The 12,372-nt window shown below is 48.0% G+C and overlaps 2 protein-coding genes across 2 annotated transcripts; one reads left to right on the forward strand and one right to left on the reverse strand.

Moving 5' to 3' along the window:
• Positions 1-17: 17 nt before the first annotated feature.
• FPRO_10162 (uncharacterized protein) lies at positions 18-6,700 on the reverse strand (the record flags this gene model as incomplete). Its single annotated transcript, XM_031233633.1, has 10 exons — positions 18-767; positions 819-2,085; positions 2,149-2,268; positions 2,324-2,493; positions 2,548-3,311; positions 3,367-3,493; positions 3,546-5,279; positions 5,385-5,462; positions 5,529-5,831; positions 5,897-6,700. 10 exons carry the CDS (start codon positions 6,698-6,700, stop codon positions 18-20), a joined length of 6,117 nt encoding a protein of 2,038 aa, XP_031083450.1.
• Positions 6,701-9,572: 2,872 nt separating this feature from the next.
• FPRO_10163 (uncharacterized protein) lies at positions 9,573-11,643 on the forward strand (the record flags this gene model as incomplete). Its single annotated transcript, XM_031233634.1, has 5 exons — positions 9,573-9,731; positions 9,786-10,159; positions 10,216-10,472; positions 10,525-11,445; positions 11,501-11,643. 5 exons carry the CDS (start codon positions 9,573-9,575, stop codon positions 11,641-11,643), a joined length of 1,854 nt encoding a protein of 617 aa, XP_031083451.1.
• Positions 11,644-12,372: the final 729 nt, after the last annotated feature.

The raw sequence follows: 12,372 nt of genomic DNA on the forward strand, positions 1-12,372 counted from the left end.
GGCTAGGCACTACAATCTCAGTTCTTAAGCAGCCCCTTCATGATATCCCGATATAGTTCAGCTGGCTTCTGGAAAGGCGCCCACGTTTCCTCCAGTATGATAATCTTGCCCTCATGCTCAACGGTAGTCTTGAAACTCATAGCACGCCCCTGGGCTATCTCCTTACCGTCTGCCGTAATCGTCACTCCTTTGATCTTGAAATTGACCGGCTTGACGCTTTGCACCAGTTGTCGTACCGACTCAGAACCCCTATCGATCTCGTTTTGAATCATGCGCAAACCCGTACTGATGGCTTCATGTTGCTCTCGCTTACGCCTCTCTTCATCCTCGGCTGATTGTAGCTCTTGCTGTAGCTGGCGGAGCTGCATGCTGTCTCTAGCTTGGTTGATCTTCTCTTGCTCCTCGTCGATGACGCGATCCAGATCAGGTCGCCCAGCATCAAGTTTGGCCTGTGCCTCACGAATGGCCTGCATCCATCGCGAGTTTCCATCTTGCATGGCATCGAGCTCAGCTTTCCTGGCTTTCAAAAACTTGTCTTTATCCTCCAGTGCTGCCTCGATGAAACCTTCAAGGCCCTGCTTAGCAAGCCTGTCCACCATTTCGGTTGCTTTCTGGAGCGCTGCGTCTTTTTCCTGGATCTGAATTTCTATGTCGCGAAATTCCGGCCGATTGAGGGTGTCTCTGTAGTCCTGGAGAACACCCGCGCCCTCTTCAAGTCTGTTAGTGAGAAAGGTGGCTGCTGCGTCGATCGTATTGATATAGATGAGCTACAGACAAATTAGCATCAATCTCATTATTCCATAATTGAGGGTCAGTACTTCTTTAACTCTTGCAAGTATTCCCAGATTTGGCAAGTTCTTCTTCCTATCGTTCGAGTCCGCTAGAAGTCCTGCCAATTTCGCTTTCGCTATATTGAACCATTCGTTATACTTCTCCAGCTCAAGAGCAACATTCCCGAATGTTGACTTCTTCTTGCCTTGCAGCTCGGCTCTCTCTTTTGACAGCCTTTCTTGTTCTTTCTCTGCACTTTCAAGGAGAGAAGCCCACTCGAGACGCTTTTCCGCCTTTATCGCCTCTCGCTCAAGGTCGATCTGCTTCAAGAGGTCTTTGAGCTCATCCTCGGCTTCTTTTTTGGCCTGCTTAGTAGTATCTGCTGCCCTCTGCAGCTTTTCTAGTTCAGCCTCCGCCTCCAGCTTCTTTAGCTCCGCTTTGGCTCTCTCCTTATCCCGTATTTCCTTCTCTTCCACGATTCTGGTCTTCAGAGCACTAATTTGCTTCTTCTTAATCTTGACCTCGTCAGAAATCTCGTTCCTCCTCTTCTGAAGCACAAACTCGAGCGCCTCTGTTGATGCTGTGGCTATATTTTGCAGCTCTGCTAAGAAGTCGAGGATACCGTTGTAGAAAAGCTCCAAGATTTCAGTGTTGAGAGTGAGAGTGAAGTTCACATTTGCTTGTGAGAGGTCCTTGAGGTTCGCCACGTTTGTGGCCACGGCTCTTAGATCAAACTTGATCTGGTCTGTAAAGCTCACAAAGACCCAGACGTCCAAGACTACTGGATTTAAGGAAGCTCGTATCAGGGCCCCAATCTGCAGACCTTCGTCTCCTCCGATGATTACCAAGCCGTCAATCTCCAACAGTTGCTTTTCGGAAGTCGTGGCAATTTGAAGCTTCGCTCGTGGGTTTCCGCTGGCAGAGCGCACCTCAAGGGGGCCAATCTTGAAGGCATCCACTTCGCCCCTCAGCTCGAAGCCCCCTGAGCCCAGTGATGCCTCGAAGTTGGCCCTCTTCCCGAACACCGTGACATCTCCCTTGGCTGAGATTCCCGCAGGGAATTCCTCTCCCAGGGCTTCTTCAATACCAGTAGAGAAGTACATTTCAGCTTTATTGAAGACAAGAAAGTCGCCGGCGCTGATATTTCGCAGTGCGTCCAAGTCTCCAATTTCCCCAGCCATTCTAATTAGCTCACTCACGTTGACGTTTGATATATTGACCTTGAGAACTTGACGAGTAGGCAATTTAGTCACGACAATAAAAGCTTCTCCCGTGAAATTACCGCACTTTACCATGCCTCCAAAGGCAAGCTCACTATTCATGATTCCATTATCAGCAGACGGAGGTCTCCGTGAAGATAGCCAATGTATATCTTACCTTGGGCCTTCCACCAGAACGCTTGCATATCTGAACGCAACACTGCCGCCCAGCTTCTGCACGATAATCTTATCGCTAACGCCAAAAGGGTTCCTCCATGGGACCTCGGGGTCAAGGTAACTAAAGTCATAAATATTAGTCCCCAACTGAAGATGTTGACTCAACTGATGCTTACATTTCACCGTTTGCTTCATGTAGTAGTGCCTTAAGATTGGAATGGAATGTCAGCGGTGGTTGTTGAGCTATGTTGATTCGTAAGTCACAGCTGAGCGTCAAATTGGGCTTGCTTGAGATGTCCAGCCCAACAGAGAACCGGTCGACCTTTGCAATATCGCCCATATCTATCTATTGCAGATCAGTTGTGGCTTCCTGACAGTTTGTAAAAGTTCGTTCACTTACACCGATACTGTCTGGAAGCTCAATTTCCACCGAGAGCCTCTGAGCACTAATGGAAGCGATGAGAGTCAATCCACCGACTGTCTTGTTCCTTGCGAGGTTGTTGATTGCTGGTAGTGGATCGATGAGTGCAAAGAGCGAGAGCCCATCAGAAAGAGAGTATTTTCTCTTACTCAAAGGATCTGTCCAGATACCCTTTTTGTTGGATGCTATGATAGTCACGTACTTTAGTTCAATATCCAGATCTGGATGCTCTTTGAGAGTCTTGGCTGCCTCCAACGCGGACAGTCGAAGGTTACCTTCATAGGCACCATAGACAATCCATCTCCGTGAGTTCGGCGACCCATCAGTGCTGGTTTCAAGTCCCACAGCCACTCTGATGCCTTGAAAATGGACGAGACCTTTGAGTGCTAGCCTACTAGCTCGACCGCTTTTCTTGTCACTTCCCCTAGAGCCAATGAATATGTCAAGGCCAGCTTCTTCAATCACTATGTTCGTGTCGGGAACCTGAAAGCTTCCAATGGCACCGCCTATAGATAGGCCCTCATTGTCAAACGTGATGTATCCTGCGGCACTGGTTGCGCCGTTGAAGCAGATCTTGCCCCTGATCTCGATCCCGGCAGTAGAAATCATGATGTGCATATTCTCGAACTCCAGCTCATCGACATTTGTTGCAGCGTCAACAGACTTGCCTGTGATTTGGGTGTAGGCCTTCACGATTTCATCCCATGTCATGTTTCCGACTTCAGCTTCTAGGTAGGTTTCCGCTATCCCATAGTCAGTATATGGTATGGGGTCAAAGTTGGGAGGGATCCTTCTTACATTTTGAATACTGCCCTGCCAGGAAGATATCCCCATCGCCAAGCTTCATCATTGCACTGAAACCTAGTACAAGAGACTCTTCCAAGTTGTTAATGTCTATCGAAGCTTGAAACTCGACTCCTGTGACCTTTACGATCGTTAGTTCCATGACGGTATTGCACTCCATGTGAGTGACCTACATCAAGATTCTCAATACCAAAGACGGAAGTCCATTCGTGCGATGAAAGGGCCATGCTAAGACTGTAGGTATCGCCAATCTTTCTCATCCAGTATTTGACGGTCAGTGGCAAACCGGTTTTTTGAATCTTGCTGATCTCCAGCTCTCCACACAATCCATATCCAAGCTTCCAGGTCGTCTTGTTCTTGTCATTGTCAAACGATGAAATGCTGATTACAGACACTTCTACGCCGACCTTCCGGAACCTTATAATATCTCCAAGCCGAAGCGATTGATCGACGGAGCCTCGCAAGGCAAAGTTGTTCAACTCTAGCGGCTCACGCCAATTTCTTTCTGGGCTCAGTCGCGCCTGGACACGAAGTTTGGTGGGTGGCGTGTTGTCTTCGTTTCCACTGTAGATGAACTGCAGTAGCTCTTTTACAGGACTTAGCGGCCCCGTAAAGGTAATGTCAGCGTTCAGTGATAGTCCCTCCGGGTTATGAAAGTCGTCGAGCTTGTTCGAGTACGTAAACTCAACGTTATCTATCGGTAACTTCTGGATTATATCGTTGTTGAGCGAGGGAAACAGGGTCGCAATGTAACCATCAGCAGAGCTGCTGAGGTAGGGTTTGACCTTCTCCTGTATTGGGTCCTGAGGACCTGAGCCCTGAATACTCAACAGCTCACCGCTAAGACCAGGAATGCCAAACAGCCCTTGAACGTCGCCTTGGAGGACATAATCTGCAGCAGGCAACGCGCCGGCCTCTCTAAAGGTTTTAGTGGCTAGCTCAGCCACCTGAGAGACTGTAGCGATTGAAGGCGCAATAACCTCCATGCCGAGGCGTGGAGACGAGGATAATATGAGGATAGGCTTCGTCTTTGATGCTTGGGCGACGGTGATTTGGCCTTCTCGAGCGGCTGGTACCAACAGTAGTCCAGCCTCGTTGGCAAAGCTATCAATACCCCGAACAGTGACTGGGAGGTTTGCGTACTTGCCCTGGTGATCCAGGACAATCAGTCTGGTATTGGTCAAGGGGATACCTCCAACAACAATCATGTCCCCTTTTCCGGGTGCCTCCAGGGTCTTCATCTCAACAGCTTCATTGTTAACAGCCGTAAAGAGAGAGTCTCTAGGCTGAGTAAATTGAGATTGAAGGTCGTCAGGGGAGTCTAATCGGTTGATGTTGCCTGACAAAACAAGTTGGGTTTCAAGATCTGCTAGAAGCACCTCAAAGGCCCTCCCATCATCTTGCTTTCCCATACTAATGGTCAACACGGACTCTGCTCCAAGCCTTTCATTCTTCATCGCGCTAAGTACGCCCTCTGCCTTGCGATTGAAAATCGTTTTGAGCAAGGCGATGTCGACCATGGCTTCACCCTTGGTGAAGCAGGATCTATTAAAAGGGTTGATCCTCAAGCCCATAGCTAGCAAGTCTTTATCAAGGAGATGTGACTTTTCCTTCATCTCTAGATTCCATTGTATTTCGAAATGGATCCAGTCACAGTTGTCGAACCAAGACTTTTCATTTTGCTCAGGAGGTTCGAAGGATTTGAAGCGTAACTGGCCGACCACCTCGGCTTGTTTTCTGAAGTCGCGCTCGAGCTTGAACAGCCTTTGAAAGGCAGCTTCGTATCTGAGCATCCACGAGTTCATTTCCCACGTGCCAAACATCATGTTGGGTTGGATTTGGCTCGTTTCCCACGCCTTGGACCCGTCGGTCAGTCCGCCAAAGGAAAAGGCACTAATATGAAGCCACTGCCAGCCATGATTTGATCAGCATCGTGTGGTAGCCCTAGCGTTTCTAAAACACTATGGCCTATCTCGTAATTTTACCTGGCTCACGGGTTATAGGTTACTCACCTCTGCTGTATGCTTATCTTGGCCGCTCTTAGATGTGTCTTTGTTTTGACTCCCCCAACCCAGGTAGTCCCTCGCAAGCTGCCATATTCTGTCAGCCGAGCCACGACAAAGATCGAAGGTAGAGGGAGGGAAGAAAAAATGTACCTCCGGTGCCGAAATGCCCATCACAGTCTTTTGTGAGCTCGTCTCGCTTCGCTTGGAAGTAGCCTTCAGCATACGGGAAGCCGAAAGGCTAATAGATCCATTAGTTCTCTCCATCACGATTCCATCTCTGGCAAGTCTCTTCTGGATCTTAACATCTGATTGGCGAGGCTCCATCTTCTCTGCTAGCTTGTCACCTGCCTCGTCGGTATAGAGCTTCAGAGGCCGAGAAGAGTATAATCCAAATGCCTCTGCGGTATCCTTGGAAACGTATGAGCTGTAGTAGAAAAAGGGATTGTTGGAATACTATCGAGGTTCAGATGATTAGCAAGAATCAAGTTTGGAATACCAAAAGCAAATGGGGAACCGACCAACACCAACCCCTTGTCTTCAATAGCCTGACTATTTTCCAAAACAGTGTACTTGGTGCTCAGACGGCTGGGCAATTCCTCGAATCCATCTTTCACATCGGTCCAAGTGATATTAGCTCCTTCACCGATTCCCCTGACTCTTGAACTTGGCAGGATGTAGACCGTGATCCCCTTAGGGTCAATACCACGGAACGCAGCTCCTGCATTGCTGATGCTCCATAGTGATGTTGCACTCCGAAATATACTCGCCCATAACTCAGCATCTGCCATGCTCGTGAACCTTTTGTGCAGCCCGACCATCTCCGCCCTGCCATTTCGTCTGCGAGCAGGAACTTGATACCCGCCTCTGAACGTGTCCTTACCAGTGCCCACGGGGGGGCTTTCTATCATACTCTTCCACTTCCGATACTCCAGCTCTTTGACCGGTCGATAATAGCCTGTGCGATTGCCGTCTATTCCTTTTATGGGCTGGAAAACCATGTCGTCATCGTGTTGAGGTGTTCGGTAAGCCTGCCATTGGTAGTGGGTTTTGCTGTCACCAGTCATACAGATGTTGAGAAAATGGACAGATAAATATAGTTCCGGCTCCTTTTCCAACACGCTAAGTCTTTCGCACTGACGCCTTACAAGTCTGACATAGAATTCCCCCTCTGGACAGTATGTGCCTAATGGCTCTGGGTCCCTATCCGTAGGGTCAAGTTTGAGGTTTGGCACATGGCGGTACACAGTGCCTTCTTGCTTGAGAGAATCAATGAAGATCACCTCTGATTCCCATACTTTATCTTCAATCTCTAGGTCTGCCATTGTTCTTTCTGTTTAGGGGTTCCAAGAAAGAGAGAGTAAGGCTGCGATATAACAGTGGTGTCTGAAAATATAGTAGACCGATTATTGATAGCCTGGAGTTTTTGAAGAAGAAATAGATGGGAATTCTATCATTGCTGCTAGCCAGCTTTAACCATCTGGCCATTCTTCCTCAGCCAGCCTAAATTGATGAATCTAGACTGTCTTTGTGTAATATTCAATAAATCTGCAAGCCACCCTACTAGTTCTGTTTCCTAGGCCAAATACGACATCCTGATATGCAACAATCGTAAGATATTGAACAGCTGACAGGAGCTAGACATCTTGGCATTTATTTATTGAGTATATAATTATGTAGGCATGTATACCCTTAAAATGAAGTTGTAAGATAAATATCTAATACCTCTCTAAAGGTATTATTTAAAAAAAGGCTTGAATAAAGCGGATCATAGATAATGTAAAGTGAATGGATTTTGTAGCGTGATGCTTGAGATGCAAGACACGCAAGGAATGGCGCTTTGTCGGTGCGCAAGGACGGCGCAAGTTTATCCGTTGCATGCCAGGGATGCCATTAATTAGTTCTGGCTTAGCTTGGCCGGTGGAAAAAAGTGGGTGACGTCAAGATGGCTGCTTTAGGTATCCCGTGCGTAATTTTATTTTGTGCTGCCTCAGGCCGCAAATTTGAACGTATTGTTATAGGGTATTTTTGCAACCAACTTCAGATAAGCATTTGACATGTCTTTAATCCACGGAGTGGCAGATTTAAGTCTTACAGACCTTCAATCACTAACTTATAATAATTTCAATGCCATCAGGATTACATTTTTCTCACTTTGTAGATGAGTTTTAGTCATTGTTGTGATTAAGACATAAAATATCTAGGTTTGCGTCTTCACTTTTGGTTTTGCTTTTAGTAAGCCCCTCATCCTATTGTTCTGAAGCCTGTTAGCTCGACATCTTAGCCAGGAACTTCTGAGGAGAAGGGTCTTAAAGTTGCATGATTCTCTAAGTCTGGTAATATAAAGCGCAGATCAGGGTATAGGACCGAATACCTAAGGACATTGCATGTCGTTGCCCCGGATTTGCAGGATCAAACCAAGGCACGCGAGACCACCAGAATTTTCCCACGGGGCCCCGACACTTTACCCAAACGAGTTCCAATGGAGCGCTTTGCTCCGCTGGACATCTTGGCTACTAAGCTTCTTCTTACCTCCCGTCTTACCAGCGCATTTCTGTAATCTCACGTGTTAATCCTGCTTATTGGGTCCAGCGTATGAGGGAATAAGACTGGGATGGCCAGACATACCGACAGACACGGTCATGTTTCAGAGATTTTGAGGCCATTTCCGGTATTCCCGATACAACCTGATGCATGTTGGACAGAAAACGCTAAGAGTGGAGACGCGTTGGTCGCTACGCGACGGGATTTGATCACGAAATTGAGTTGAGCGAAACATGGAAAGATCCTGGCCATTTTGGTAGATGTTGGTAGGTACTCCGTATTTGTTACATAAATTATTTACTATGGCATGATTCTGAATACAGAGGAACACCTGGGAATGATAATAACCAGACCGCTCTCTCGAGGCTGGTGTTGATACCTTGGGATTGAGCCGCAATTTGGCTAGTGTTGTTTGGGTTAGCGAACATGGCTGGAAGCATCTCGACTATCGTGAAATGCTCCGATGAGCCAGGGTAGAGAATCATCGTTATATTGAACGTTGAAACCGTTTGTTGACTTTTTGTTCCGCCGACGATCGATCGCAGTTAAACTCTGATCAACACAAACAGCGACGATCGTATTTTAACTTTATATATAACGTTAACGGCTTATCTCAACTCAATTTCACTGCTGACAGGAATGGGCCGGAAGATTTCAATAGCGACAGGTTCGCCAGTCAATTGACTCGAGTCTCAAGCCACGGAGTAGCATTGACCATTCAAGCCATAAACGATCAATCCTCAACAACATTGCCCGAGATACCCGAGCCTCATCTTCTCCGACAAAATTTTCACAAACTAATCAACACTCAATAACCTCAATTAGGCACCCGTATTCTTGCACTCCGTCCCACTTAGCACCAACTCCTTTAGTCCTCCTCTTTCACATGGTTCGCCAACGCCCGTTTTCCCCAAAAAGCTCAGACCAAATTCCTGATCTAAAAAACAGGCAGTGAAATAAACATACCGATGATTGGATGAAGCGCTCAAGTGGAGAAATTCAAAGGATGGGCCAAGACTTTGCGTTTGAATCCCCCCATGGCACAACGTGTGGGGTAAGCGGGGAGGACAGAGGAAAAGCTTGGTTTTTAGGGAGAGAAGGGGGAAGAATTTCGGTGCCTAAAGCCACTTTTGTTAGTCTTCTCCGCATGAGATGAAAGCCGGGGATATCTCAGTAATCTCAATCCTTCGTATCTGAGGTCGATATGCCTCATAACAACAGGGCAATCTGACAGGAGTTGCAAATCAGTAGCGATTGATGACTCTGTAGACAAGGCAATGATCTTCAATTGCAGAGAGTAGACCAGCATAAGCAAGCAAAAAGTCCTGCACTGGTCCCACTCTAGTGATGTTGTCCAATAAAACCACCTTCTCCGCGTTGATCCCACGGGGTAGCACACCTCCAACACGCTCTTGGCGCGAGGTGATATCATGCCGGCCAAGACTGTTAACCTGCTGCCTGGGCTTGGCAAGGGTGGACACACTCGGATTGCCAAGTTTGACCCCAGAGGGTTGCCAACTGCCGTGCTTTAAATTTAAGCTTATATATAATCCAGCCTCAGGTTGTGAAGATCTCGTTGTTGTTCTTGTTTCAGCAGTGTCTCTCCTCTTCTCTTTCTCATTGTCCTGATTGCTCAATTACCGGACTTTAAACATGGATGACAAGGATATTTCACCCGGCCATGGTGGCTCGTCTTACGATGACAAGACCGTCACGCCTCCGCCTGAGAAGGGCGGTGCTGAGATTCTAGAGCACGCTTCTCAGGGCCGTCGTCAATCCGTAGCTCTCAACATTGTCCAGAACCCTCTGCAGGTACATTCCACTACCTCATCTCAAATCTCTGCCAATTACTCACCCATATCATAGAGCAAAACAAAGGATCAAGTCGTCGCTGACGCTCGCGCCTTTGCCGAGTCCAATGGCATGTCCGAGCACGTCGACCTCTTCGGCCGAGCCGCTCTCATCGCTCGTGACCCCGATAACTTCGAATCGGTGGACCTTCTCGACGACGAACGCGCTGCTCTCATCTATGAGAGAGACCACAAGTGGCATGGATCCAAGATGCTGTGGTACTCCATTGGTCTTTGCGCTGTTGGTGCTGCTACGCAGGGATGGGATCAGACAGGTGCCAATGGCGCTAATCTCTCATTCCCCAAAGAGTTTGGTATCGATGGTGAGGGACGCGATGAGTGGATTGTTGGTATTATCAACTCCATCATCTTCCTTACTGCTGGTCTGATGTAAGATTCACCTCTCATGCACTATATCGTGACCTCATCTGACATTTTATCTTCAGTGGTGCCTTTATCGTTGACCCTCTTAACCACTACTTCGGCCGACGTGGAGAGATCTTCATCACAGCCTGTTGCTTAGTAGCTACCCCTATCGCCTCAGGTTTCGCCAAGAACTGGCAAGAGCTTTTTGCCATCCGTTTCATCATGGGAATCGGTATCGGTGCAAAGAATGCTACCGTGCCTATATATTCAGCTGAGATGGCTCCTGCTCGAATTCGAGGTGCCCTCGTCATGTTCTGGCAACTTTGGGTCGTCATTGGTGAGACGCCTCTCATTTTCTCTCAATCAGATTAGAGTACTAATAACAACAGGTATCTTCCTCGGTTTCTGCGCCAATGTCATCGTCAAAGATATCGGCGACATCGCCTGGCGTCTCGAACTCGGCTCTGCCTTCATCCCTGCCTTCCTCCTCGCCATCGGCATCTACTTCTGCCCCGAATCTCCCCGTTGGCTGATGAAGCACGGTCGCATCGCCGATGGCTTCGTCTCCATGTCCAAGCTTCGAGCTCACCCCATCATCGGTGCTCGTGATTACTACTACTCTTACATCATCTACCACGAGGAGCTTCGCGAGAATGCTGGCGCTGGTTACTTTGCTCGTCTTTGGGACTGCTTCGCTGTTCCCAGAATTCGACGTGCTAACTACGGTGCTAGCACTGTCATGTTGGCCCAGCAGATGTGCGGTATCAATATCATCTCTTTCTACAGCTCTAGTATCTTCCGAGAGGCTGGTTATAGCCACGACGAGGCTCTGTATGCTTCCTTGGGATACGGTGCTATCCAGGTTGTCTTCACCATTCCTACTCTTTTCTTGATCGATACCAAGGGCCGACGATTCTTAACCCTGGCTACTTTCCCCTTCATGTGCATCTTCTTGCTTGCCGGCGGTCTCTCCCTTCTCAACAACAGCGACAACCGAGCTGCCAACATCGGTCCCGTCGTCCTATTCGTCTACCTTTTCACTATCGCCTACTGTCTCGGTGAGGGACCTGTCGCGTTCCAGTATTCGGCTGAGGTCTTCCCCACCATCCAGCGAGAGCAGGGTATGGCTTGGGCTGTCTGCATCAACAACACCTTTGCTGGTGTTCTTGGCTTAACCTTCCCTCGTATGAAGACTGTCATGACACCCACTGGAGCTTTCGGCTTCTATGCCGGGCTCAACCTCATCGCTTGGGGTATGATCTTCTGCTTCGTTCGTGAAACTAAGCAGATGACCCTTGAGGAATTGGATCGTAAGTCTTCCGCACTATAACATCACTGAGGTGCATTTACTAACACGCAGAACAGAGGTCTTTTCCGTCCCTACAAAGAGCTTCTTGTCTCATGAGACAAAGGTCTGGCTGCCTTATATCTTCAAGCGTTACGTCCTTCGCAAGGACATTCAGCGCCCTCCTCCCATTATTGAGAAGGGCGAGAAGACACTCGCGTAATTGGTGGAATAATATGGGTCGCTGTCACGTATATACGGAGAAAGCATCCTGAGTCAGGCGGTGTATAATCCATAATGCAATCGAATCATGAAGTAACATCAGGTCGCTAAACCGAACCAGCATGACTGTCATGTCGGTTCCTGGATAACCGTTTAACCGTGATCATAAACAATGGACAAACGCAATTGCGACTCTGTAATCGACCGGCCTCGACATGGTGATCTTGTGGCTGAGAGCATAAACCAGACAGAACTTAGATTTGATGTGATCTCGTTTGTCTGTATCACAAGCTATCACGAGGATTTCTTCTCAAAAAAGTCATCCCTGGCAATTTTGAGTTCACGCTCAGCCTCACCACGAGTCGCGGATATACAAACTACGTAATGCGACCACGGTCATCTTGTTCCCTTTAGGAAGGCCAAGTACGAAAATGACGACTAAGCAGAGTCGGCGGGATGAGGTCTATCCCACTGCCCCTCCGAGCCGCGCGCGTCGATAATCAATCGTGCTCCTCATTGGAGGAATCGTAGAAACATGGGGCATCACGTAATCCCGGTACTCATATAAGCCATCATGCGAGATCGGCATTGACAAAACTCTATCCTCGATTTGGCCGGAAACACCGTCGCGGTATTGCCGAGCCAGATTGAGTTATGTAACGTAGGCTAAATCAAGTTTTCGTATCGAGGACCATTTGTATAAATACCTGATGTCCGTTGACGAGAAAAT

Source organism: Fusarium proliferatum, assembly GCF_900067095.1.
Source record: "Fusarium proliferatum ET1 genome assembly, contig: FPRO_scaffold006, whole genome shotgun sequence".
NCBI classification, from domain to species: Eukaryota; Fungi; Ascomycota; class Sordariomycetes; order Hypocreales; family Nectriaceae; genus Fusarium; species Fusarium proliferatum.